This window comes from Paroedura picta, chromosome 4, assembly GCF_049243985.1.
Source record: "Paroedura picta isolate Pp20150507F chromosome 4, Ppicta_v3.0, whole genome shotgun sequence".
NCBI lineage: Eukaryota > Metazoa > Chordata > Lepidosauria > Squamata > Gekkonidae > Paroedura > Paroedura picta.
Window position 1 is genome coordinate 33,125,071 of NC_135372.1, and position 25,835 is coordinate 33,150,905.

Consider the following 25,835-nt stretch of genomic DNA (forward strand, 5'->3'; position numbering starts at 1 on the left):
AACACAGAGCTGGCAACCCTAATTTTATCTGTTGTATCTTTTGGCTGGAAATGATAGGTATTTTACTTTGCCTATGATAAAGTTTATATTTTGTGCGCCTAGAATTAGACAGGCATATGCTAAAAATTCCTCTGGGGTTAAGTAGTAATGGGCCAGTTATTTGATTACTGGGGCTATTTGATTAGTGGTGTAGTGATTAGGAGTGTGGACTTCTAAGCTGGTGAGGCAGATTTGATCCCCCACACCTCCACATGCAGCCAGCTGGGTGACCTTGGTAATATCAAGGCTCTCTCAGCCTCACAGAGTGTCTGTTGTGGAGAGAGGAAAGTGAAGGCAACTGTAAGCTGCTTTGAGAGTCCTTCGGGTAGAGAAAAGTGGCATATAAGAACCAACTCTTCTTCTTCTTCAGTAATATCAGGGCTCTCTCAGCCTCACCCACCTCACAGGGTGTCTGTTGTGGGGAGAGGAAGGGCGGGCGATTGTAAGCCGCTTTGAGACTTGGTATTACTGCTTGGTAAGAGCAGTTTTCTCAGTGCTGGTCACCCAGCTGGTTACATGTGGGGGAGCGCAGATTCGAACCCAGCTCGCCAGATTAGAAGTCCGCACTCCTAACCACTACACCAAACTGGCTCTCGAATGCCTCGCAGCTGTCGCAAAGGCCTTTGTGTGGCCATCATGTTTAGTACACCAGACTCGGCTGTTAAGACCAGGCTAGAGGTCACAGTGGCTTGACTCATCTTGCCCTATGAGTCTGCTGGGAGAACCGATCCAGAGAAAGACGGACAAGGACCTTTTCCCCTCCTGTGTGCAAAATTAAATCTGAAGTAGGTTGATCGCAAGAGAATCCAGCCGCCCTTGGATCTGACAAATGTCTTTAATGTTATTCAGAAAGCTGACCTTTCCGTATCTTTTACTGTGCATCTTCCCCCTTGGATCAGATTTGACCGAGGCTTCAGGTACAATAACAGAGGCTGTCACTGGAAACGATGCGCTCAATAAATAGCAAAGGGGGCAAGGGGAAAGAGGGAAAGCAGCCTCCCATGCGCACGCAAGGCGATGGCGGATAGCAAGCACTGACCTTTCTGCTAAGCAATCCCACCTGTCCCAACGCAGGGCTGGGGCGCTCTTCCCCAGCAAACCAACCAAAGAAATACTTTGGCGAAAGGGGAAGGGCACCGTCCTCTGGCAAGCCAGCTGTTTACAAAGGGAGGGGGAGAAGAAGAGTTGGTTTTTATATGTCACTTGTTGTTGGCAGAGTTCCACATTTGCAAGAGGGCAAAGCACCCAGCTGCTTAAAGGAATAAAATAATTTTATTGCGAAGAGAGACAACTCTGTATGGAGAGAGAGAGAGAGAGTCCTAATTAGCTGATTTTCTTCTTTGTAGCTCTGTCTGTTGTGGGGGCAAGCAGGGAGGAAGTGTGCTCCAAGGAGCAGGAAGTCTTCAGTTGAACCAATCAGGACCCAGAGGAGATTATCTGAAGAATACCAGGAAGTTCCTGACCTATATATGCTAACAATACATCTCCTCCAATGCCCTTCTGCAGGACATCCCATATATTCAGTTCAGTCATGCACACTACAGATTTTGCATATTCCAATACTTTCCCCTACCCGAAGAAGTCTCAAAGCCGCTTCCAATCACCTTCCCTCTCCCTACAAATAGGTGTCTGGTGAGGTATCTTTCTTATAGGTGTCTTTCTCATGTGGAGAAAGAGTGGGGGATACAACCCGGTTCTCCAGATTACAGGACACTGCTGTTAACCACTGCACTGGGGGGAGGGGGGCACTGTTCAGTTTTTCAGTGTGATTTATGCTAAGACTAGTATGCAAGCCCGCCGCAGTCTAAATGCAGCAGGGGGGGGCGGGGGGCAGGCCACTGGAGGCAGCTCCTCATTGCCGTGGTGGGAGGAAGCCGTGCTCTGCTGCCGCAGCCAACGCAGTGGAACATCACAGAGGCACTGGCTGCAGCAGGCAGGCGGGTCTGTGCTGAGAGTGGCAGAGTCGCAAGTGGCTGTCCATGGAGGGTGGGAGCTGGAGAGGCCAGCCCAAGCAGGGTGCAGCCCACATCCCAGCTCAGACACCCCAGACCCACTCCATCCTCCGGCCAGTTTCCTAAATATTAAGAGGAACCATGGATAAGACAGAACACTGGAGAGAACATTAAATAAACACATACTGGTGGCCCAGTGGCTTGGGCAGATCGGCAATGATTGCTGTAAGGGGGGGGGGTGGATGGGAGGCAGTGGTTAAATATGGCATCAAGACAGTCTTAGTAAGGAGACCTTTTCCAAAAAAGTAGGTACATGATCTTATCGAGATCATGCTGCCTTTCTCCTTCTTTTACCCTGGTCTTTATGAATGCTTTTGCCTTGTCATATCCCAGGCTCAGAACAAGTTGGTAGGACAGGCCATAGGAGCCTAGCTTTTCCAGCAGTACATTTAACCAGGGTGCAACAAATGAGTTTGTCTGTACAAGGCTTGTTAGACCCTTCTGTGGATTGAACCATTTTAACCAAAACATGAAGGTTGCCACCCAAGGCCCAGTCGGGACACTAACCATTCCAGTCTCTGTCCTAATTGCAACACTGGGGGTGTTATTTGGCATTTGGAGAATTGTTCTCAGAAATTTGGGTTGAACCTTCTCTAACCTCGACAGGTTACCAGTGATGAGTATCGGAGCCCCATAGGTCAGTTGTGCAAAAACTTTGGTCTATGTTCTGCTCGTATAATTGTAAATAAGCCAAAGGCACCGTAAAACCTAACACGTTTTCTCATTCCAAGGAAGCAAGCTCCTTCAGCACCGCCCCTTGTCTTTGCAAGGCTGAAAACTCACTAAATACATTGTTGTTTTTCTGATCTAAGCACAGAAGAGTGAATTTACTCCGCAAAACTGATTTTGCACTGCATGGTGAACTGCCTCTTCGGTGCTTTAAGCGTCGTTTAAGTGTTGTTTCTGAAAGATGCTTTTCACCGATTCATTTCTCTCCTGCCTTCCTGAGACGCACTATTAGTCATGCAGAGAAGCTCCTTAGTTATGCAGATTAGTGACTGCATTAGAGAACAAAGTGGAGTTGGCAAAACTACAGGGGGCAGGGCTGTGAATTGTTTCATACAGAGCATTGCAACGTAGATTTCAACAGACTATATTCAATGCAGAACGACGATTGTAATATAATAAAGCAGTTAAACTGGTTGTTTTTTAAACTGTTTTATTTGGCTCCGTGCAGAATACCTCCTGGCGAGCGCATAAAGACAAAAGATGCTAGTGTGTGCTCCTGCTCTGCTTAGTCGCTTTCCTTCTTTCCTTTCAGATTCCCCGGTTCACACCAATTCAGCTCCTGCCAGTCTGGGACCAGCCCCTCCCACAGGGCACTCCATCGATGGTCAGCCCAACTCCTTTGAAGTTCCCCTCGGTACTTCAAGGACCATCTCTTCCCCCATGAACTCAATAGGTTCTGGCCCTCCCTTGGGCTCTCCCTACAGAGTCATCACCTCTTCTGTCGGATCACAGTCGGTTCCTTTGTCTTCGCCGCCGGGCATGCATTTCACGGCCCACTCTAGTCCTCAGGTAGGTACCACCTCCTACGCTTCTGAGTGGGAGAACACCGTAAGCTGATCTGGTATTAAAGATTTTGTGACCAGCTGCCTTGCATTCCTAGTTAGGCATTTTGGGGAACCATGTAGGAGTTCCCTTTTTAAAATGGATCATGTTTCTGTACATTTTATTTTGAAAGGTTTTGGACTTTCTGGTTCAATCCCAGATATTTACATGTACAGTCTTTAAAGATATATCCAATAAGCCTGCCATTTAAGTGCACCCTAGATGCTCTAGCGCAACACCCAAGGGTCCTACACAGTATTATCCTTCTGTTGGCAACCCTAATCCACCCAAATAAGGCCAACTCATCCCATACTATCCAGCCCATCAATTAAGATCTGCCTCTCAAGTCCTGCTCTCTGTACCCCCACCTTCAGAGATGAGCAAGATGGCAACAAGAGACTGGGCTTTTTCTGTGGTGGCACCTCACCTTTGGAATGTCCTCCCCCCATGAGGCTCACCTAGCACCTACTTTATGTTCTTTTGGGCACCAGGGCCCATTCCGCACACATAGAATAATGCACTTTCAATGTGCTTTGGCAGCTGGATTTTCCTGTGCAGAACGTGCATTATCCAATGTGTGCAAAATGGGCCCAGGCTAAAACACATCCTTCCATCCAGGTTTTTCACTAGGAGTGTTATGTTAACATCGCCTGTTTAATGGTCTGCACTTATTCTATGGATCATTTTTATGATGCTCAAGTCCAATGTGTCATGTTTTCATGTTGTGTTTTTTTCTTTGTAAGCCGCCTCAGGCAGGACCCTGAAAGGCGGCATAGAAATAAATGGATAAACACTCTCAGCCATGTGCCCAGCCTCTTTTCCTCACCAGGGGAGGCACGTGTAGCAGCTACTACGTAATCCATTTCACACAAAATTTCCCCCCTCACATTTCATAGTGCTTTCCACCCTTCCTGTCTCTACCAGCTACATATCTGGAGCATTCACTCAAATGGAGTGCCACCAAAATATCAAAGCTGACCCACAGACCTCAGTGTGAATTTTCAGCCAATTGCATTCAATAAGAAAGCTCCATTGGTAGGAAAATCTCTTTATTGAAAGGAACAACTATACTACTTCCTGGAAGCTTTGCTAAAACTAAACTCCCACTGTCCATTGCCCTGCCTTAACCACCAAATTCCCCTTATTCCACCAGCCAGCCCATTTTGATGTGACTATTCCAGGGCACCATCCTTCAGTTAGTTAGAGAGACACAACGATGCTTGAAGGCTGCAGTAGAGATAGCAGCGCCAGGCAACCAGACAGGACAGGCAATTCCCCTCTAGCCAACTAACCCCTTACAGCTATAATTCACACCTAAATCAATTACATGGACAGAGAACAGAGCATAACAATAAAACAACAAATGGCAAAATCAGGCATGATTTTGACACTCATCTCTTTCCAGTTACTGAATGAACACACATTTTTTTGTCCTCCTGTTTCAAGGCGTTAAGGGCATCTTATGCAGGTCTCTCCACATTTTATCCCCACAAAGCAAGACTTTTTTACAAAGTTTAGAGGCAATCAGACAGAGACAGAGAGATTAAAGTTGGTTTTTATAGCCCACTTTTCACTCAAAGCAGTTTACAATCACCTTCCCTTCCGCCCCCTACAACAGACACCCTGTGAGGTAGTTGGGGCTGAGAGAACCCTGAGAGAACTGCTCTGTGAGAACAGCTCTAAGAGAACTATGACTGGTCCAAGTCCACCCAGGTGGCTGCGAGTGGAGGAGTGGGGAATCAAACCTGGCTCTCCAGATTAGCCTGCCGCTCTTAACCTCTACACCAAGCTGGCGGCTGAGAACTGCAATATTGCATGCCTTGGGCAGATTTTTTGGCACACGCCAGAAATAGAACTCTCCACACCTTTGCATTGTCATTGTCCAGCTTCATGATATATTGCAAAACGGCCCTTCAGTGGCAAGCTGTCGTGTTGGGCAGCTCTAAGATGTGCACTTCACTTGCTTTCCTGCTTAATGGGATGAGGCAGCTGGTGCCTGGGGATTTGCAGGCAGTCTGCTAATGGGTTTGGGTTTGAGCAGCTGTCCCAAATAGAATACATCGGAGCTTAAAGTGCAGGAGCCAAACTCCAGTGATATTTAAGGAGACAACTGTTCTCTGTCTTGCCAGAGTTTAAATATGTACAGAGGAGCAGAGTACCAGCTTAAAAGCATAAAATAATTTTACTGAGAAGAGAAACTTGTCTAGAAAGAGAAGAGAGAGAGAGAGAGTTCTAACTGACTAACTGTTCTTCTTTTGAAGGCAATAACACGGAGGAAGCGTGCTCAAAGGAACAGGAAGCTTCCAGTTGAGCTAATCAGGACACAGGAGGAGATTATTTGAAAAACACCAGGAAATTCCTGATCTAACTATGCCCCCGTAGGATAGTGTTAATAAGCTGTTGAACCACACACACACTACAGATTTTGCATATTCCTCTCTGCATCTTCAATTCTGCATCTTCAACTTTGTACACTCATAGAGGAATAAGGGGGGGGGGAGTTGTCTTTCCATAGGGATGGAGATAGAGGCTTTATGCTGCCTGCAGCATTACATCAGTTCTGGTAAAAAACTGGAAGTGACATAAGGTAGCTCTAGGAATCACCATTGACAGATAGACAGAATACCTTTATTGGCATAATAATAATAATAATAATAATAATAATAATAATAATAATAATAATAATAATAATAATAATAATAATAATAATAATAGAAGATAAAATGATATAGCCAGAATAGTACGATTAAGTGATATGTACAATGTTTCAGTAATATATAAATACTAGTAATCAAGCCCGCTGCAACTAATACAGCGGGCGCTAGGTTAGGGAGCCCCCAGCAGTCGGGCGGAGTGCAGCTGCCGGGGGCTCCCTGGGTCGGAGGCCTGACACGTCGGGAGGCGCTTTGCGCCTCCCGACGTGTCAGGCCGCTGGCAAGGAAGCAACTACGAGCCGCGCTCTGTGCGGCTCGCAGTTGCTTCCTTGTCGGAAGGGCGGGAATCGGCCGGGCCAATCTTTGCACCTGCCGATTGGCCCGGCCGATGGTCTGTCCGGAGGAAGAGGCCAATCAGGCCCCTTCCTCATCACGGACTAATCCCGCCCTAACTCCTCCCACAAAGTGCTTAGCGCTTTATTTAGTCCGCGGCGCCTGCAGCGCCGCGGGCGTGTTAAGGATTAGAAGATGGTCATATGCAGTCTACAGTGGGTTCACAGAGGTTTGTTATTAGCTGGCATAGGGTTCAAATATGAATAATTCACCCTTTGTATTGTTAATAATACCTTGGCTACTTCTCGGATAATCTCCGCATCACTTTCACCTAGGGTCCTATGTATTGTGTCCTTCTCGTCTGCACTACTAGATTTCAATTTTCCCAGTATTTAACTAGTGATTTTTGCATGTGGAGAAATCTGGGGCACTCCATCACCATTGAGTTTCCAGTGGTTCCTAGAGCTTTCCACCCTATGTCACTTCCAGGTTTTTACTGGGAATGACACCGTACTGCATGCAACACTGCCAGTTTTTAAAAACATTCATCTCAGTGTTACCCAAAGCGGTTGCTGGGCAATGTGAGCTGGTTGGTAGGGTAATGAAGTAACATCGTCATTATCCCGCTTCCTGCAACAACCCCACCCCCCGAAACAAGAATACGGTCTGGCAATTATTAGAGATTGGTTGGCAATGGAATTTTAAAGAGATGCTTATTTGGTTTGATTGTTAATTAATTGTATTAATGGTTTTATAGTTTTAAACCCTGTGCAATTTATCTTAAGTTGTTAACCATCCCTAGCCGGTTTTCAGAAGAGGTGGTATATATAAATAATAAAATAAATAACAATAAATGGCATATCCTGCTCCTATCGGGACTAGGTAGCCTGATTCTAAAACAAGTGTGCTTAGGAGTAGGGCGAGATCTAGAGCAGCGTTCCCCAGTGGGCGGTGGGAATTCAGGGGAGCCAGAGGGAAAGCAAGTGGAGCAGGGGCTCAGGTGGCGGCAGTGACGTCTCTCAGCAAAAGACTACTCCCCTTCCCCCCCTGGGTCTCAGTAAAATTGTCAAGCGTTGACTGGTCCCCAGTGATAAAAAGGTTGGGGACCATTGATCTAGAGGATCTGAGGAAGTGTGCAGCCACATGAAAGCTCATGCCTTGAATAAATATTCGGTGATCTTAAAGGTCCCATTGGACCTTTGTTGTACTACTTCAGGCCAACACAGCTACCCACTTGAAGCGATCTAGAGCAGTAAAGGAAGCTCAAAGTCAAATTTCAGCGAGTGATGGATGAGTGACCTGTCAATGTTGGATAAAAGTTGGTTGAGTTTCTATCTCCTAGAAAGAAAAAGCTGGAAGATACCTCAAGGGCCATCTACTTTCACCCCTTGCACAATGCAGGAAATGCACAATTGCCATTCTGTCTCCTCTCCACAGTGACCTCTGCTCTATACCCTCTGCTTATACCTTCTGAGACAAGCATGACCCCTGGGCTGACCTTTGACTCTTAGCCCAAAGGATCCTACTCTAGAGCTGATCCGCTAATGGTCAAGATGGCCTGCTTCATATTCAAAAGCCCTTCCTCCTTCTCTTTTGGGTTTCTACTGTAGTTTTTATACTGTAAGCTGCTTGGGGGGGTCCTCATTGGGAATATAAATCAATGAATAAATAAAAATAGTGAATACCTGCCTTTGGAGATCAGACCAGGATGAGAGCCTTGAACTTTGTATTCGATGTCTGGGGCACAGTTGTAACATCTGCTATAATGGTGTGGTTCTCACCCCGCTTTCTCCCGTTCTTATCTTTAGCTCAATGCCATGAATACCATCAACAGCTCTGAAGATGTGAAACCTCTGCCGAACATGCAAGGAACGGGAGCCATGAGTTACTCATCCACAAGCCCTGGATCCCTGACCAAGCACGTCTGTGCAATTTGTGGGGACAGGTCATCAGGTACCAAATCCAACTTCTGCAAACCGAATCTTTACGCACTGTCAAGAAGGTTTTCCACCTGCGCCATGCTTGCGGTATACTTTACGCCTTTTGCATTCCTTTTCTAATCTGTCCCTTACTCTTTGTCCACACCCAGTTTGTAAAGCGCTTCCCAGCCAACATTCCTATTATAGACCAAAACCAAAAAGATGGGAGTGTACAATAGAATGTCTACATTGAAAAAGGAAACCAGAGTATCTGGAATCCAATGTACACTACCCCCAAACAGGGAAGCTCCCCTGGTCTCAACCAGGGCCAGGGCCTTTTCGGTCCTGACCCCAACCTGGCAGAATAATATCCAGGAAGAGCTGAGTGCCCTGCGGGATCTTTCAGTGTTCCGCAGGGCCTGTAAGACGGAGCTCTTTCGCAAGGTATATAGTTGACGCCAAGGCATGGAAGATTGGACAGCCCCCTAGGGAGACACTGCCACCATGTTCTTAGATCAACGGCTGGTGGTAGTTGGCTTAAGTATCCCCCTGGCATCCTGAATAGCTGCACCAGTTGGGAGAGAGGGTGTCCATTACCACCATGAATTGTAAACTGTATGGATTATGGTTTTAATGGGTTTTTAATGGGGATTGCATTTTACGTGGGCTTATTATGTAACCTACCACGAGACAGCTTGCCATGGGTGGTGGGGTATAAGTCAAATAATAATATGTCCATGGCTATATGATTTCCCTCCCCAAACAACACACACCTGTATTAAACTCTGAGTTCTACAACTTACCAACAGGAGGAAGGTTTACTCCTCTTGTCGGTGAGTGGTATAATGTATGTTATCATTTGGAGCTAGAGTGGTGTTTTGAATGGGATTAAGGAAGCTTTGCTCCTCCAGTTGAAGGGCTTGAAAAAGAATTCTTGAAATGGAGTGATTTATATAGCTCCCACCGTTGCCATGACCATCAACCGTTGCCATGACCATCAACAGTCATCAACAGTCCTTCTCAGCTTCTTCAATTAACTCCATTTTTGGAAAATCACTGACATTAAGGAGCTTTGGTCATTCACTTCATAATGCCTCTTTAATTTCTGAATATAAATTCTGTTCGTAGAAACTGGAATATGTTGCATTATAAACAATAGAGGAATGGCTCTGTAGTATACATTGGATTCCAGATGATGAAGAAGAAGAGTTGGTTCCTATATGCCACTTTTCTCTACCTGAAGGAATCTCCAAGCGGCTTATAATCCCTTTCCCTTCTCCCCACAACAGACACCCAGTGAGGTGGGTGAGGCTGAGAGAGCTCTGAGAGCCATTCTGCTCAGCGTTAATGTTGCTGAAGTCTTACCATTGTGTAACGCTATTTTTTTAACGTTATGCACGACGTCGTACACAATCTGCAACACTCCTGCAACACTCCTGCAAAAATCGCTTTTCGGGAAATCCACAAAAGTGGATTCTGGTTTCCTTTTTTGAATCCACAAAAGTGGATTCACCCTAAAAAACCCCACTAGACTCTTGAGAACAATCTGCAACACATCCGAAAAAGACATGTGCGTTCTCAATATAGCGGTAGCAAGCATGTCCCTCCCTCATCTCTCGCACCTGAATTTCCGATATTGCAATCGCCATTTTTTCCCCTTAAACCAGCAAAAGCAACGAATAAGCGAAGTTTCTTCAGCTGGAATCCCTCTACAAGCAATTGACTGTAAAGTTTCCGAGCACAATACTGCCCCCTGTTCGACACTGCCTGTAATTTCGGCCAGAAATTGCACCCGGGGAAGGGGATTTTTGTTTTTACTTTAAGAGCGTGTAAACAATTAAGCACCAGCTCCTACGCCAGCAAAAAAGGTCTTTGTGATACATTGAATGAACAAATATGCATTGCTACAGGTGTTCTTGGGTTTAAAAAAAACAGTTTTTAAAGGGAAGCACAAACGCAACAGTTAATTGGCTGTTCTTTTTGATTGACGGCCAGGGGTGGGAGGAAGCGCGGAAAAATATTGCCTCCTTTGTTGCAATTTTGGTGAGACCGGAAACATGTTCATTACGAGAACAGCGCTAGTAGGAGAGCCTTTTTTCTGAGAAAAACGGCTGTGTGTGTTACCGAGACCTGCCGCTTTTGATTGCAGCGCTTTTCAATAGCGCTCAGATTTAGCTACGCTGCAAGCTGTGCGGAATGGCCCTGAGATTAGTGCTTGTTCAGAACAGCTTTATCAGTGCTGTGGTGATCCCAAGGTCACCCAGCTGGTGACTCTGGTTTCCTTTTTTGATGTAACCATTCCTATTATATGCCTGGCTCTGTTGAAGTACAGTCTTCTCCTCAGCGATCCATGGATTCCTTATTGTTTCGGAAATTCTTCACGTCAACATAATATGGTGCTGGGCGCTTTAATATGAGTGAGCGGGGTACAAAAAACCCTCTAGCTCTTCATTTCAAATTTTAACAACAACTTCTCTGCCTCACTCATGCTGGCCCTGAATGCTGGACATGTTTCCACCCTTGCCGGTCAGTCCTTCCTCCGTGAGGAGGATGTGACAGGCAGACACTAGGGTCCTTTCCCCAGACTGTTCTCCCAGCCCGCCCTTGGTAAAACCCAGTTGCATGGCTGCAGTCATGGTCTTGCATATATGTGGAACATAGCTGGCTTCTTGATTCTGAGACCCTGTGTCAAAAATCTGGCATCGTCAGCCTCTGGACTGAGTAATAATAAGGTAATCTATCCCCCCCACCCCAATTCCTGTTTGCTCCTGTCTCCAAATTGGATATCCATTGATACGTGCTGCTATCTTGACACCAGGGAAGCATTACGGGGTGTACAGCTGTGAGGGATGCAAAGGCTTTTTCAAGCGGACCATCAGGAAGGACCTTACCTACACCTGCCGCGACAACAAAGACTGCCTGATTGACAAGCGGCAGCGGAACCGTTGCCAGTACTGCCGCTATCAGAAATGCTTAGCGATGGGCATGAGGAGAGAAGGTACGTGTGCGGGTGTGTGGGTACAGGCCTCCACCATTGGTTGTGCCAGCCACTACCATCTGGCCCAGCCTTTTGCAACCTTTTGACCGTGGAAGAACTCCTGAAATATTTTTCAGGCTCTCAGAACCCCGGAAGTGGTGACATGCCCCTTCAGAGAAATGGGTGTGGAAGTAAGATGCGGGAGCCAGCCAATCGATCAATCCATTTACCGTTTTTCCATTGTGGAGAAAGAAGCTAGGCCTGGAGAATAACAGGGGGAGAGGGCTGCGGTGATGTCTAGTGATGTCAGCGGCCATCCGAAGTTCTGGGAAAGGCTGTGGAACCCCTTGGGGGCTCTTGCGGAACCCCAGGGTTCTGGGGAACCCGGGTTTGGAATCCCTGGTCTGCAAAAACAATGATCGAGCACTGCACTGAATTAACAAATCTCATGCTGTTTGGGAGACAATTGACTGGTAGTTATTGGGAGTGGAGAATGCTGATGAAAACAGCCTCCAGTTCCCTTCTATGTTAGCAACGACAGCCAGACAGCCAGACAGAGAGGGAGATAGAAGGATAGAGAGAGGGAGACAGGTGGATGGATGGACAGACAATAAACAGACAGAGAAATAGGCAGACAGACAGATGATACAAAAAGCTAAAAATTCTGGAACAGGAAAAAATAGCAAATCTAAAGAAGGGTAAAAACAAAGAAAAGACAAGGTAAAATACTGACAACAAAATGTTTGAGTTTCCTAATGACTAAGGCATAATAATGACCACATAATTATTAATTAATAATAATTATTATGACCAAATAATTCAATTTTATCAATTTAGAACAAGATTTCTTACTTTGTCAAAAATATTTCAAAGTTATAACAAAAAAATCTTTTTCCCCTCCTCCTCTTATTTTTTTTAGTTCCCAAACTCAGAAATCAGGCCCAGCTTCTCCCTTCCCTACGGTGGCCCAGAGGGGATAAAGAATGCCCTGGTCAGCTTTACAGCACTTTGCTGTGCCACAGAGTGGACCAGGGCATTCATTTGTATTTGGCAGGAAGGTGGGGTTGCATGGAATGCGATCCCACCCGTCTGCAAAAAATTTTTTAAAACCACACCTTGCCCCATGCTGTGGAACTATTTCGTTGCTGCTTTGTTTCCTGGGAGGTCATATTTCAGCGGAGCGGATCTGGCGCTGAAATGTGTCCCTGATGGGGACACAGTAAACCGCAGAGCTTTATGCTCTGCAGCACCGCCCCACCAGCAGCTCAGTGCAGCCACCGCTGTGCGAAATGGGGCTTACTGTTGCACCAACAAAAATGGCAAAAACACAACAGACTGCCGACAGAACAGTTAGATAGTTAGGATATTAGGTCTCTCTCGCCTCTCCTCTTTCTATACAAAGTTTCTTTCTCTTCATCATAAAGCTATTTCATTCTTTGAAGCCTTTTGGAACCAGGAACGCTGTCACAGAAAGAGAAACTGTAAGCTTTTTAGCTATCATTTCTCTCTCTCATATTGCATTTTGTCTTTTGCACTGAATTGCTGGATTTGAACTGAGGAAGTCTTTCCCCGAAACGTTTGCATTCAGTGTATTCTACGCGCAATTTCATTTTGAAAATACATAACTTCATTGACGACGAGAATGCCTAGTCAACAATTGTTTGTCCTTGCTCTTTATTGTAAGTATTTTTGGATAAGCCTTCTGCACTGTGTATTCCTATTTCTTTTGTCATCTGACCTCCTGAACAGAACAGGACAGAACAGAAAAGAACAGAACAGAACAGTTAGAATATTAGGTCTCTCTCTCTCTCTCTCTCTCTCTCTCTCTCTCTCTCTCTCTCTCTCTCTCTCTCTCTCTCTCTCTCTCTCTCTCTCTCTCTCCTCTCTTTCTATACAAAGTTTATTTCTCTCCATCATAAAACTATGGCGTTCTTTGAAGCTGCCTGGTATTCTGCTTCTCCTTGCCTATTGAAACTCTGCCAACAGTCTCTTTGCTTTGAGGAAGTGGTGCTGGGGAATAAGCAAGCAGCTGCCAAGAAACCCTAGGACAGAGGGACCAAACTGTAGCTCTCTAGATGTCCACAGACTACAATCCCCATTTTGGGGGCTCATGGGAATTGTAGTCCATGGACATCCGGAGGGCCACAGTTTGGCCACCCCTGCCCTAGAATACGGGACGTGTCTCAGCCAGACGAGGAGGGCAGAACAAGGAAAGGAAGGGTTTTTTTCAGAAGCCCCATAGTGGCGTACCAGAAATGTCAGTTTTGACCCCCCAAAAAGGTTCCTTATTCCCCCCTGCTCCAGCTGTCCAAGAGGAGAGGCAGAGGAGCAGAGAGAGGAGTGAAAACGAAGTAGAATTGACCACCAGCAGTAGTAGCAACGAAGACATGCCTGTGGAGAGGATTCTGGAAGCTGAAATGGCCGTGGAACCGAAAACAGAACCTTACAGCGAGACGAGCACCGACAATTCGGTAGGAGGCCGTTTTTTAGGGGGGATTTCAAGTTTTTAAACCTCTCCGTCCGTGTCTCCCTGCTGAAATCCTTTGCAGTGTTCTTGATCCCAAAAGTAATGGTTTCATGAGGATGTTGCAGTAGGGGCTGTGGCTCAGGGTCAGAGCCTCTGCTTGGCATGCAGGAGGTCCCAGGTTCAGTCCCCTGCATCTCCAGTTCGAAAAAGGGCCAGGCATTTGATGATGTGAAACGCCCTGACCTGAGACTGTGGATGGGCCAAGGGTCTGAGTCACCATCAGGCAGCTTCCGTCCATTCATTTTAACATGCAGAAACCGAATCTGAATGGAAAGGAAGGTGTCGGATACTGTCCGGACTGAGATGAACTTCCCGTTCCTTTCCTAGACCAACGATCCCGTCACTAACATCTGCCATGCAGCTGACAAGCAGCTCTTCACCTTGGTGGAATGGGCCAAGCGGATCCCCCACTTCTCCGACCTGACGCTGGAAGACCAAGTGATCCTTCTCCGTGCAGGTACAGCCCTTGGTCCCTTGTGCCTGGATGCTGTGCTGATTTACCCGAGCACTCAGGACCAGTTGGCATTAAGACCGGATACGAGCCCCCTCCCCCCAAGCGTTACTTGTTTTAGCTTTGCATAGCAATTAAACCCCCCCCCAATAGAAACTAAAGCTGATCTGAAACGAGATGCAGTTCACCGAAAAGGATTTCAGCTTTTCTGCATGCTGGAGTTTCTCCTGATTTTCTCAGGAGTCGGTTTGCAAGCACTGGGATCGGTTTGGACCGAGGTGGCTCATTCTGTACATGTTGGAGGAGAATGCACTTTTTTGCAGCTGGATTTTCCTGTGCAAAACAGAAAAACCTTCTAAAGTGCATTGAAACTGCTTTATCTGACGTGTGCGGAATGAGCCCAGAGTTCATTCCGCACATATTGGATAACACACTTCCAGTGTGCTTTAGCAGCTGGATTTTCTTATACAAAATAGGAAAATCTGCTTCTAAAAGGCATTGAAAATGTATTATCCAAGGTGTGCAGAGATGGATTCTGTGATCCCTGATGGCCTGGCTCATATAGGGTTGGATCCAGAGTAAATGTTTCATTAGTTGAATGGAACTTTCATGCCTCTCCCCTCTCCTTGCAGCCTGGTGTTCTCCATGAAATGCTTCCTTGCAGGGACAGCATGACCTTGGGAGGGGGGGGAGGTCGGGGTCTTCAACAGGAAAGAGTGACAGATAGAAATTGTCAATTTAATCTAGCGCCAACCTATAGCCAGCGAGGCTGTCATTGTTGTTAAATTGCACAGGAATAGGTGCTGAGTGAGTACCACTGCAAACAAGAGCAGAAAAAGCTTTTCGGAATGCTCTTTGGAGAATATTTTGCCCTCCCCTACAGGATTCTTCAGAGTGAAGCATAAAGGGATATGGCCGCAGCTTTCTCTAATGAAAAAAGACAAGAAGCTGCAGCTCGCCCTATTGAGGAACCTACCAATAAAGCTATATATTTGTTTCCATTAGGGCAGATTGGTTCCCCCTATGGTGCAAGTTGCAGCCGTGAGAATTCGTTGGGAATATTTAGCTGAGCAAATATAGCACAGCGGATTATTTATTATTTATCACATCGTATGTGTGTCATGAGTACCCAGCTTGCGGGGGGCTAAACGGTAATGACTGGGGAAGGCACTGGCAAACCACCCCGTATTGAGTCTGCCATGAAAACGCTGGAGGGCGTCACCCCAAGGGTCAGACATGACTCAGTGCTTGCACAGGGGATACCTTTACCTTTTACCTTATGTCTGTCATGTAGCCAGGAGGAGATAGTTTGTCATTGCCTTCCTTTGCGTCATGACCCCTAGTCTGCCTCGGAGGAACTACCACCCAAATCCTAGGAGGGCTATCCAAATACTAGCCATGGTTGACCCCGCTTAGCTTCTGACATCTGATGGGAATGGGCTTCCTTAGGCTATCTGGACCAGGATTAGCACTGTGGAAATAAAGCAGCAGAGATCCATGTGTGGTTGGCTTTTCAGAAACGTTTACAACAAAATTAGGGGAAGAGTTATATGGAAAGAAAACGACATCAGTCTAACCAACTCACCAACTCACCTTTCTAGTCCTCCTGATCTACTCTATCCTACTTCTTTGTCCTCTCTGTTCTTTCAGATCCTAAGAACAAAGAAAAGGGAATCCCCCCCCCCAAATCTCCACCCTTTGTGAGTGTGCTGAATAGTATGTACTAGAGAGCCAGTTTGGTGCAGTGGTTAGGAGTGCGGACTTTTTGTCTGGCATTCTGGGTTCGATTCTGCACTCCCCCACATGCATCCAGCTGGATGACCTTGGGTTTGCTACGGCACTGATAAAACTGCTCTGACCGATCAGTGATATCAGTGCTCTCTCAGCCTCACCCCCCCACACACACACAGGGTGTCTGTTATGGGGAGAGGAAAGAGAAGGACATTGTAAGCCGCTTTGAGATTTCTTCGGGTAGGGAAAAGCAGCATATAAGAACAAACTCTTCTTCTTCCTCCTCCTCCAATATATTGATTAGTCAACAGACAATTGTAAGGTCACCTCATTATAAATGAAACCTCCCCTTCTTTGGTGGGAAGAATCTACACCTAATTGGTCCTATGTTAAACTTGCTAACTAGCTCACAGAAATTTCAGCTTAAACCTTTCATGATTGAAGAGATGATACGTGCAAAGGCCAGCAAAGCTAAGTTCAAAATTCCCTTTTTCAGGTTGGAACGAACTGCTGATTGCCTCGTTTTCCCATCGCTCGGTCTCCGTGCAGGACGGCATCCTGTTAGCTACTGGCTTACACGTGCACCGGAGCAGTGCCCATAGCGCTGGGGTGGGCTCCATTTTTGACAGGCATGTTTTTGGTTTCTTTAAAAAAATAATCCTTCTCTCCGCCTTCATACATTCCCCTCTGTGATGGATTTTGATTTGTGGCTTGGTGGAATGAAAAACCCTGAGTTTGGGCAAACAAGTTTTTGAAATCCTGTAAGTGTAAATGTGTTTTTTTTTTCTTGTGTGTGCTTGTGTGGGGGTGGTGGTCTGAAGTGAGTGTGATTTGGAAAGGAGAATTGATGGGGGGAAGTTAAAGGTGCCCCCCCATGTAGGGATAACAGCAAAAAAAAAACCCCACCCAATTTGTGTGTATATATCATATCCATGAGTTCCTCGTAATATTTGTGAAACTGTCTGGGGGGTGGAGCATGTCCAGCCCCCAACAAATGTCTGGACTCAAATCAGGGTGCAGCCAGCAAAGATTTTATACGATTAATTGTAAAGCATTAATTGTGAGCCTTGTTGAATAGCCACTCCTTGGAATGGAGGATATAACGCAATAAGGCACGCAGGATATGATTCCACTACAAACAAAGCCTGTTTCATTAATTTCATTAGCAAAAGATCAGGACATTAGCTTCTCTGGGATTCAATGGAAGGTATTCTTCTTGTATCTTCTGCCCCTCCATATCGTTAACCCCTTGTGTAGGGATGCCAGCCTCCAGGTGGGTCCTATCCCTGTGGCTTATCTGCTCTAAATGCTTTGTAAAGACTCTGTGCTTAAAAAAAAAAAAGGTTTTAGATCTCATATGCTTTTGCACATAGAGTGTCACTAGCCTCTCAGCCTTGCTTTCCAATCTCCAGATCTCCATTTGCTGTTATTTTATAGCCAGACTCCAAGAAGATTCCATGGTAGAAAAACAATTATACAAAGATGCCACCTAGAGACCTCCAGAAGGCACTGCAAGACCTGCTTGTTTGCCGGGGTGCTTGAGGGGGTGGGTAGCCAGTTCCAAGTTATTGGATTGGGGAGGGGAGGACCCTCAGCGAGGTAGAATGCCATAGAGTTGGCCAAACTGTGACTCTCCAGATCTCCACAAACTACAATTCCCATGAGCTCTTACCAGCACTGGCAGGAGCTCATGAGGATTATAGCCTGTGGACATCTGGAGAGCCATGGTTTGGTTCGCCCTGCCATAAAGTCCATCCCCTCAAAGCAGCTGTTTTCTCCAGGGAAATTGATCTCTATAGTTCAGGGGGGACCCCCGGGTCCCACCTGGAACTGGGAACCCAAGTACAAGAAGAAGAAGAAGAGTTGGTTCTTATATGCTGCTTTTCTCTACCCGAAGGAGTCTCAAAGCGGCTTACAATGACCATCCCTTTCCTCTCTGCACAAGAGACACCCTGTGAGGGAGGTGAGGCTGAGAGGGCCCTGATATTATTGCTTGGTCAGAACAGCTCTATCAGGGCTGTGGTGAGCCCAAGGTCTGCCCCCGCTGGCTGCATGCGGAGGAGTGGGGAATCTAACCCAGCTCCCCAAATTAGAAGTCTGCACTTCTAACCAGTACACCAAGCTGGCTCTCACAAGACCATAGAGTCTACCCTTCAAAGCAGCCATTTTCTTTGGGGGAGCTGATTTCTGTCCAGGCTCCACCTGGAGGTTGACGGCCCTAATGGCAGGCATCTATTTAGGAGGGGGAGAGGGGGAGATATGGGGGTTTGCTATTGGATTCTGAAGATATTTTTTTAACAATTATTGTAAGCAGCCTGTAAACCATGAAGAAAAGTATACTTTTTAAATGCCTAAATGAACTGCAATTTCTTTTGAACAGAGTCCTCACTGAACTGGTGTCCAAAATGAAAGACATGCAGATGGACAAATCTGAGCTGGGCTGCCTCCGAGCCATTGTCCTGTTCAATCCAGGTAGCTGATGCCTTGCTGCTGGAGGAGAGAGCGCTGAACGGCAGCCTGAATGGCAGGAAGGCAGAGGGGCTGAATACGATGGGGTGGGGCTATTGCAGGGGTAGGCAAGATCTGTCATGGGCATGTTTGAACAGAATATGGGGAATATCCTGCAGGGGACATCGGAGAAGATATGCACTTAGGTCAGGAACTTCCTGGGATGTTTCAGATAGTCTCCTCTAGTGTCCTGATTGGCTCTTTGGAGACTTCCTGCTTCTTTGAGCCCACTTCCTCCCTGCTTGCCTCTGAACAGAATGTTAGTCCGAGATTGTTAAGACTGTAGGGCTCTTTTCTACACAAAGTTGTTTCTCTACATAATAAAACTGTTTTATTCTTTTAAGTCTGGTGCGCCGCATCTCTTGCATATTCAAACTCCCCCAATAGCTACATGTGGTCAGAGGGAAAACTTGAGGACTGCCTTCTAGCCTGGCCTAGCCTGGCCTCTTGGCAGTCTCACTGGTTTTCAGTTGTCAATGGCTATGGTGATATTGCCCTCTACTGTTTATAAAGATGATTGCACTGTTGCCTCTAAGGGCAGTTGCAATCCTTTCACCCTTTTGACTCTACAGACCAGAGACTATTATGCACTCACAGCTTTTCACTGACACTGACGCTGTTAAATTGCCCTTTTTAAAATCACCCCTTCAAAAACTCTGCATGATTAGATCAAAGTAAATGATTATGCATTTGAGGGAGCTTTCCTTAAATGGGAGGGTACTTTAGCCATTGTACTAGGAGCTCATTGGTAGGCTGTGATCAGCAGTAATACCACCTGACTGACACATGCTGCTGGCAGAGCCTTATGGGAATTGGCTTTCCATTCAGCTATTGGTGTAAGACAGCTCGGGGAGGAGACAGAAAACACAGTAATGTTTATGCATGCCATAAAAAGCATCCCAGGAACCGGGGTAAAGGAAAAAGTCATAGCAAAGTAAGTTTCCAATATTGCGAGGAAACAATGCTATGACGGGTGAGTGCTATGCAGTGCTATGCAGAATCATGGGTTTTCCATGGCAAAACTAGTGCCATGTGCAGAATAAAAAAAACATTGTATTGAGATTTTTTGTGAGGTTTCCTGCCATGCATAATAGCCCCTGAGATAGGCATAGAGTTGCAATTTATTCCTCTCTCTCCAGATGCCAAAGGTCTGTCCAGTCCAGCAGAAGTTGAAATGCTACGGGAGAAAGTGTATGCAGCTCTGGAGGCATATACCAAACAGAAATATCCTGAGCAACCTGGAAGGTAAATATGGGGACAGGACAGCCATGTCAGTCTGTAGCAGCAACATTAAACAAGAAATGACATTCTTAAAGTCAAAACATGCATATTTTATTTATTTGCTTCATTGATATCCTACCTTTAGGGTTGCCAAATCCCTTCAACTGGAGGCTTAATGGGAGTGGGAGGGAAACCCAACTGAAGTTATGCCTACATCACTTCTCAAGTGACCCGGAAGTGACATCACATGAGTGAGGTCAGGGTATTTGGACAAGAACTCTGGTATGTTTGGCTTCTATCAAAGACTTTTGACCCAAATACCAACCAACCAAAGTGTTGGCCTGACGGTGCCGATATCACTTCCGGGTCACAGGAAGTGATGTAGACATGTCTCTGCAATGTTTGCTGGGCCTCATTCTTTTTCAAGGTAAGTCCCCATGCTGGCCTGCTGATTGGTGGTGGGGCCTGGTGGCAGGAGATCTCTTCTTAGCTGCCAAGATCTGAAGAGATCTGCCTTGATGTTACAGATGCTCAAAAGCTTGTACACAGAGCCCAGGGTTGCTAGGTACTTGGAGAGGGAGGGGAAAAAACCCATCTCTTGATCAGAACCTTAATGGCCTGTGGAATGAATGAATGTATTAAATACAGCATGCTGCCAGTCATTCTTCGATAAAACAAATAAAAACTATGTAATAAATAAAACATTTAAAAAATAATATTCAAATTCCCAATCCCTCCAGATAAAGCAGAGGGGAAGAATCACTATAGAAAGTAAAATTTATTTACTTGCATATATAATTGTCATAGTCTAATGGCTGTTGAGCTGTCCGCTTACATACAATGATATTCCCTTCCTATAAGAGAAACTTGATTTTTCCTTGGTCTGGAATGCCAGATGCCTCTTTGAACAATGGCAATATAATTTTAGAGCAGGGTGATATTTATCAGGTAGCGTCCTTTGCCTCCATGCCCCAAAAGGTGTCACCTTCCCAATCCGACGCAGTAAGCCTCTATGAAAGGGGCAGGCCCTTTTTCTCTAGCTTCTTGGCCTGATCCAGCAAAGACCTTTCTCTGGCGCCTTAGTGAAAGAACACCTGGGTTGTTCCCCTGGATGTTAACGGCAGGGTTCTCTGCCTCTCTCTCTCTCTCTCTCTTGTTCCTTCAGGTTCGCCAAACTACTTTTGAGACTTCCTGCCCTGCGGTCCATTGGGCTGAAGTGTCTGGAACACCTCTTTTTCTTCAAGCTGATCGGTGACACCCCAATCGATACCTTTCTCATGGAGATGTTGGAGACGCCCCTCCAGATCACTTGAATATTGGGCCCGGATGTTTGACAGAAGGCGTTGTCGGGAGGGGGAAGGGGAAAGAGAGGTCGATGGTTTTTGTGGAAGGTGCTGGGGCCCTGATCTGGGTCCTGTTCCCTTGTCCTTCAGGGTCGGATGTAGTAATGGGATAGGGGAGCTTCTACAGACTTGTAGAGGTGGCTTTTTTGACCACAGTACATGTTGTGTTTTACCCCTAACGGGTGATGAGGCACAGCACAGAATAATTCTGCTTCTCAACCTTGCCACATGGACAAATAATGGAGCTTAAATTATTTTTTTCCCATTTACAATTACAAAAAAAAAGGAATACATGAATAGATGCTGTGGAAGTCCCTGTGGAATTCATTCTTAGCCAGGACAGGTAAAGGGCAGTCACCGATTCTTCACAAAGAAATGTAGTTAAATGAGTTATTTATCTTCCTTCATTTCTACTCAGCCTTCCTCCTCAGTGGGGAGACAAAGGCAGCCCACCAAACTGTTCTCCTTCCTGTCTTTTAAGCCTCACAACAACCCTGTGGGGTAGGATAGGATGAAAGGGTATGAGTTTAGGCTTGAGGTCCCTCAGCAAGCTCCCATAGCAGACTATAAAGATTCAACCTTGTGTCACCTGGATCCAGTCTGATATTCAGCTGCTACACCAGTGGTGGCCAAACTGTGGCTCTCCAGATGTCCATGGACTACAATTCCCATGAGTCCCTGCTGGCAGGGGCTCATGGGAATTGTAGTCCATGGACATCTGGAGAGCCAGTTTGGCCACCCACCCCTGCACTACACAAAGACCTAAGTTTGGCCATTTCTGCAAATTCCAGCATTTTCATCATCTAGTCTACTGTAGGTATTTTTGAAGTTTTCCAATTTTGCACACATCATAATCCCGCGGCTGTGACCAAGTATAAAAACTATGTTCCATGTCTGTTTTCAGTTTTTTAATCTATCGATCCCAAGAGAAAAGCCTCCAGCTTCTTCTGTATCTGAGTCTTCAGGACCTTCTGCATTAAAGAGTGTATTTGTACACACCAGCCTTTCTCAACTTTTTCACTGTTCAAAAACCCCTGTTGAGGGATGAAGCCCAGTGTCAAAGAGTGGAATCCTTCTCGTTCTCTAACACAGTGGGCCCCAACCCCCAGTCTGTGGGCCCCAACCCCCGGTCTGTGGACCGGTACTGGTCCGTGCATCAGTTGGTACCGGGCCACGGCTCCTCCTCGTCCTCCTCCCTGGCTGCTGCCTCGGGGGCTGCCCTGCCACTCTACCGCCAGCTCACCTTTGGTGCTCTCCAGCGGCCACCATGGCTGGGGTGTGTAGTAAATTAGAAGACAATGTTTAACAGATTCAACAATCAAACCAAACAGGTAAAACAAACTTGGTTCATAAGGTTACCATTTGTTTGGGTTTAATTCCTGTGGGAGGGGCCAACATAGTGAAGAAAACAGAAGAAGAATTGGCTTTTATACCCCGCTTTTCACTGCCCAAAGGAGTCTCAAAGTGGCTTGCAATTGCCTTCCCTTCCTCTCCCCACAATAGACACCTGTGCGGGAGGTGAGGCTGAGAAAACCCTGACAGGACTGCTCTGTGAGAACAGCACTATCAGGACTGTGATGAGCCCAAGGTCACCCAGCTGGCTGCATGTGGGGGAGGAGCGGGGAATCAAACCCACCCTGCCAGATTATAAGCCGCTGCTCTCAACCACTATACGACGCTGGCTCTTGTCTTGTAAAGGAGATATGAAACTATGGGTAATGGAACTGGCAGAAAGATGAACAATTGAGCCCCCCCTGGCCTTTTCCTGTGAGTGAGCACCTGTACCATGGAAGAGAGGGGATGAGGAAATCTCTCTAGACCCAGTCCTGCACTCAGAACCTGTTCCCCCCTCCCAGGCTGCCAACCTCCCATTGACACCTTAGCAGCTGTTTCCTCCCTCCAAACCTGTCATTTTCTCCAGGGGAACTGATCTGGGTTGTGTGAAGATCAGTTGTAATTCCAGGAGATCTCCAGGCCCCACCTGGGGGTTTGGCATGTTCTAGTTGCCACCACACATGCAGAGTCAATCTCAGCAGCAGCAGTCATTGAGGGTAAAACAAAGTATTAATAGACACATCACTGCACTGTAAACGTACAAGTGCCATTTAAAAAAATCTCTCCCCAAATTCCTCCTATGTAACCCAAGGGAGGCTTGGGAAAGATCACAGCTTGTAAAGGAGGGGGAAACTTGGAAGGAGGGGTGGGAGCTGACCTATGCAGCACTCAGTTGCTCAGATAAAAGGAGGGGATTCAAAGGCACTAAATAAAATGCCTGATGGTTTAACACATTTTATGCCTCCCTCGATTGAGAGCAAAAGAAGAAGGGGACGACAGAGAATGAGGTGGCTGGATGGAGTCACTGAAGCAGTCGGTGCAAGCTTAAATGGACTCCGGGGAATGGTAGAGGACAGGAAGGCCTGGAGGATCATTGTCCATGGGGTCGTGATGGGCCGGACACGACTTTGCACGTAACAACAACAACAATGCCTCCCTTACTGCAAGGACCTCAGGATGGCAAACTTTGTTTTTCTCCATCCCTGTTTTGTCTTCATAATAACAGTCCTGCAAGGTAGGTTAGTATGAAAGAAAGAGCACCTGGCCAAGGTGGCATTCTCTAGAGATCTGGAGGAAAATGTTACATACCAGGTGATGTCTTGGTCTCTGCGCCACTTCAACACATCACCTGGTAAATAACATCCCATTAAGCCTCTGTTAAAAGGACAGGAGTTTGTTGTTGCTGCCACTTTAATGCATGCAGTATACCTGCTAGTACCACTTTCTGTATCTTCCACAAGTTCCATTGATGTCCACAGGGCGGCACCCAATCACATAACATTTGCTAGGATGGGCAGCCGGTGTTCTTTGGAGGGCTGGTTAGAGAGGACTGAAGCAAATGCTGCCATTATTGTTTCTGGCGGAAGTTGCAGCCCAGTTTACCTATCTTAAGCGACTGTTGTTGGTCTAAACCTTCCTATGGCAATTGAAAGTTGAATATTAGAGCCGAATTTATTGTAAGTCACCGGTTGGTCCATCAAGCTGGCTTGTGGGGCAGTTCTTCACTGAGGAATCCGACAAGATCAGAATTTGGCACTCTGGCCTAAGAAATCTCTTCACCATCATTCAGGCTTAAAAAAAAATCTTGTAGTGTCAAGCCTGATGAGGAGCCCTGTGAGGTTTGAAAGCTTGCAGAGGCTTTGGTGCTAACTTGGCTGGTCCAATAAAAATGATCACATGTAGCACATGCTAAGGGCCCTGTACTTCCAGGGGACCTGTGCGGTGTCCCTCCCCCCCACTACCAAAGCATAAGGGCAATAGCCTCCCCCCTTTCCCCTCTTTAAGGACACTTGGATTGACACCCCTTTTCACTATGGGAGGCTCTTGAACCCCCAGTCTGACTGTTCCGCTGCAATTGTATTTATTTATTTATTTTATTTATATACCGCCCTCCCCTAAGGCTCAGGGCAGATTACATGGAACTGGAGAGAGAGAAAGAAAGAAAAAAGAGATAACATGATAAATTGAACAATAGTGAAACAGTCATAACAGGAGAACAGTAACATAATGGAACAAACTTAGTGAGAACATCCAATTTTTACTGTAACATACTGACGGCCCCCGTAGGATGGACATGTCAGTGGTGGTTCTCATGGGAGCGGGGCTCAGAGGCCAATTGGAAGTGGCTGAATTCAGGTTGACCTCAACCAAATGCCTGGTGGAAGAGCTCCCTTTTGCAGGCTGTTTAATTACTCTGCTAGGGCCCCACAAATCCAGGCTCTGATCCTGTGGGCCCCATGAATCCTTAAACCACTTCTGATTACATGGCTTCAGTCTTGTCATTCGGGCTAGTGATAAATCTCTTCTCTAGGAATCTGTTCTTCAGCCCTTTAAGTCATTACATTTATTGCTCAGGTAAAGTTGGGAAATATGCTTGAACACTAACAGTGAAGACTGGTTGTTCATTTATGAATATTATAGGTCCTGCATATAGTGTGATTGATGCATCATCCTTGCTGAATCTAAACTACGGTTGCCAGCTCTGGGTTGGGGAATACCTGGAGACTTTGGGGGTGGAGCTGAGAGTGTGTGTGATTTGGACCAGGGAAGGACCACAGTGTTGTATAATGTTATGGAGTCCATCCTCCAAAAGAGCCATTTTCACCAGGGAAACTAATATCTTAATCTGGAGATGATCTATAATTTCAGGGGGTCTCCAGGTCCCACCTGGAGGTTGGCATCCCTACTCCAAGATCTCACTCAGTGAGAAGACTTGAGATGCTTCCATTGAGGAGGAACAGACTTGAACCTTTGGATCTTCTCTTTTAATTATTCTGTTCTACAACTGGGAATGTGTTTAACATTCATCACTAATATATACATTTTTGTACCTTCTACTATGTTTTTAAAATGGAGTTGAACTCATAGGACTGAAAACCTTATAAACTCTGCTTTTTTATTCTAGCAAGACTCTTGAATCTGCCAAACATCTTCACTATCACTAAACAATAAAACTCAAGTTGACAATTCACTCCTTACATTTTTATTTATTTGATTGGCTCTCCCTGGGGGTGT

General features: G+C 46.2%; 1 protein-coding gene across 5 annotated transcripts in view; it reads left to right on the forward strand.

Moving 5' to 3' along the window:
- Window positions 1-22,264, forward strand: part of RXRG (retinoid X receptor gamma) — a 53,024-nt gene extending 30,760 nt beyond the window's left edge. For 4 of the 5 annotated variants that reach the window (XM_077332269.1, XM_077332268.1, XM_077332270.1 and 1 more), the window contains exons 2-10: window positions 3,313-3,569; window positions 8,398-8,542; window positions 11,327-11,506; window positions 13,790-13,956; window positions 14,340-14,469; window positions 16,691-16,823; window positions 18,575-18,666; window positions 19,842-19,947; window positions 21,089-22,264. In XM_077332269.1, the coding sequence (XP_077188384.1) occupies window positions 3,441-3,569; window positions 8,398-8,542; window positions 11,327-11,506; window positions 13,790-13,956; window positions 14,340-14,469; window positions 16,691-16,823; window positions 18,575-18,666; window positions 19,842-19,947; window positions 21,089-21,236 (1,230 nt within the window). In that variant the 5' untranslated portion in view covers window positions 3,313-3,440 and the 3' untranslated portion in view covers window positions 21,237-22,264. The remainder of the gene's footprint in view (window positions 1-3,312; window positions 3,570-8,397; window positions 8,543-11,326; window positions 11,507-13,789; window positions 13,957-14,339; window positions 14,470-16,690; window positions 16,824-18,574; window positions 18,667-19,841; window positions 19,948-21,088) is intronic. The other variant, XM_077332271.1, reaches the window with a different exon arrangement.
- The last annotated feature ends 3,571 nt before the right edge of the window (window positions 22,265-25,835 follow it).